The sequence below is a fragment of the Magnolia sinica genome, chromosome 13, assembly GCF_029962835.1.
Source record: "Magnolia sinica isolate HGM2019 chromosome 13, MsV1, whole genome shotgun sequence".
NCBI classification, from domain to species: domain Eukaryota; kingdom Viridiplantae; phylum Streptophyta; class Magnoliopsida; order Magnoliales; family Magnoliaceae; genus Magnolia; species Magnolia sinica.
Window position 1 is genome coordinate 29,003,219 of NC_080585.1, and position 1,697 is coordinate 29,004,915.

The 1,697-nt window shown below is 45.7% G+C and overlaps 1 protein-coding gene across 1 annotated transcript; it reads left to right on the plus strand.

The window, feature by feature from the left end:
* Positions 1-1,166, plus strand: LOC131223392 (uncharacterized). The gene is made up of 4 exons (XM_058218797.1): positions 1-211; positions 294-386; positions 469-576; positions 662-1,166. The coding sequence occupies exons 1-4, from the start codon at positions 56-58 to the stop codon at positions 686-688; spliced, it is 384 nt and encodes a 127-aa protein (XP_058074780.1). The 5' UTR covers positions 1-55; the 3' UTR covers positions 689-1,166.
* Positions 1,167-1,697: the final 531 nt, after the last annotated feature.

Consider the following 1,697-nt stretch of genomic DNA (forward strand, 5'->3'; position numbering starts at 1 on the left):
TGATAAATTTAACTTGGATTTGAGTGGTCCGCACACCTCCCATGTCATTGACGACATGGTGAAGGAGCAGTTCAAGGAGTACCGCGGTGACTTACACAAGTGGTACAAGCGGTGCGTGAGCAACGAGGAGGCCGTACAATCTGCATCGCCGCACGTGATTGATGAGGACTGGTGGATACTCTGCGATAGATTTTCGTCTGATTCTTTTCAGGTAATATTTACATATTTACGATATTTTAAGGTAACAATTAAATTCACAATTAATAACAATGTATTGTGAATAATGTGTTCAGAAGATGAGCAAAATAAATTCTGATAACAGGAAAAAGTTAGAAGTGAACCACGTGGCTGGTTCAAAGTCATTTGTACGACTTCGTCACGATATGGTAAGAAATTACTGGTAATTAATAAGTTGATATATTCTTTCTGCACATTTATATTAACTCTATTGTCCTTTTGATTAAGCAGCGAGATTCTATCACTAGCCAGGAGCCCGGACCAGTAGACCTCTACAGAGGAACTCACTGTCGGCAGGCGATGGGATCTTGGGTACATCCTAGAGCCAGCGAGAATTGGGTAAAAATTCTTACATTATAAAATTTAATTGCATTGGATTATAATAATATCATTTGTTATGAAAATTCATATGTTTTCATTACAGGCGACGATAGAGACCTTACGTAGTTAGCCCACTCCCGATGGTACTCAGCGGAGTGAGCCAGAGGTCCTGAGTCAGGTGCTCTGTACCTGTTCTGGATATGTGCGTGGGCTTGGCCATGGTGCCAAGCTCATGACACCCGCTACAGCTGCCTCTAACTAATCCATTGTCGTTGGCGACAGCGCCATACGCCGAGCTGATATCACAGAGAGAAAGAGAGAGAGGTTGAGCAGCTACGGGTCGTCGTCCATGACATCAGAGAGTAACTAGAGAGGCAGAGTGAGCAGTTGGAGAGGCATAAGGAGGAGTAGGCGACGCAGAGGGAGGAGCAGGAGAGGAGGATAGAAGAGCTGGCGTGGCAGAGGGAGGAGTAGGAGAGGAGGATGGAGGAGCTGACGAGGGAGAGGGAGGAGCAAGAGAGTAAGAGGATGGAGGAGCAGGTGAGGCAGAGGAAGGAGCAGGAGAGGAGGATAAAGGAGATGCGGGTGGAGCATTAGCGACGGATGACGGAGATTGTCACGCCCAAAACTTGAAAATCGGGCTCACAAAATTTTTGATCACCGAATCCAGCTCCGACAGCCTCCGTAGTACCCCATTCTCGGCTCCCGGCACCCATACACCAGGTTCCGATCCTGGGATGCTACAAGGAGGATTTCTAATTATGATTTGATTCGTAATGAGCATAACCATAAGCATAACTCACGAACAATAACCACAAGAACACCATCACAAAATTCACTATGATAAAAAACTTTAAGTACAATGCGTCCGAAGGGAAATACAAGATAATGCAAATAACGAAAACTCTAAAAGCTCGACTGCACGCTCTTGCTGCTCCTATGCTACGGCTGCGTCCTAGCGTCACTTGCACGCATCAATCGTGCATAAGCTTATAAAAAGCTTAGAGGGTGGTGTAAGTGTGTGCGCAATATAAGCGTGCTCAGAATGTAAGGTGAGAGTAATGCGGAATCATGCTGATGAGTACATGAATGCGATCAGTCGTACCAAGGCTATGCGGTGCAGGGTATGAATGCTATCA

What these genes read in the sequence shown, in the direction of transcription:
- LOC131223392 (XM_058218797.1), top strand. Translation starts at nt 56, where the DNA reads ATGGTGAAGGAGCAGTTCAAGGAGTACCGCGGTGACTTACACAAGTGG. An exon ending in TTTCGTCTGATTCTTTTCAG is followed by an intron (nt 212 to 293) that starts GTAATATTTACA and finishes TAATGTGTTCAG; the next exon opens with AAGATGAGCAAAATAAATTC. An exon ending in CTAGAGCCAGCGAGAATTGG is followed by an intron (nt 577 to 661) that starts GTAAAAATTCTT and finishes TTTTCATTACAG; the next exon opens with GCGACGATAGAGACCTTACG.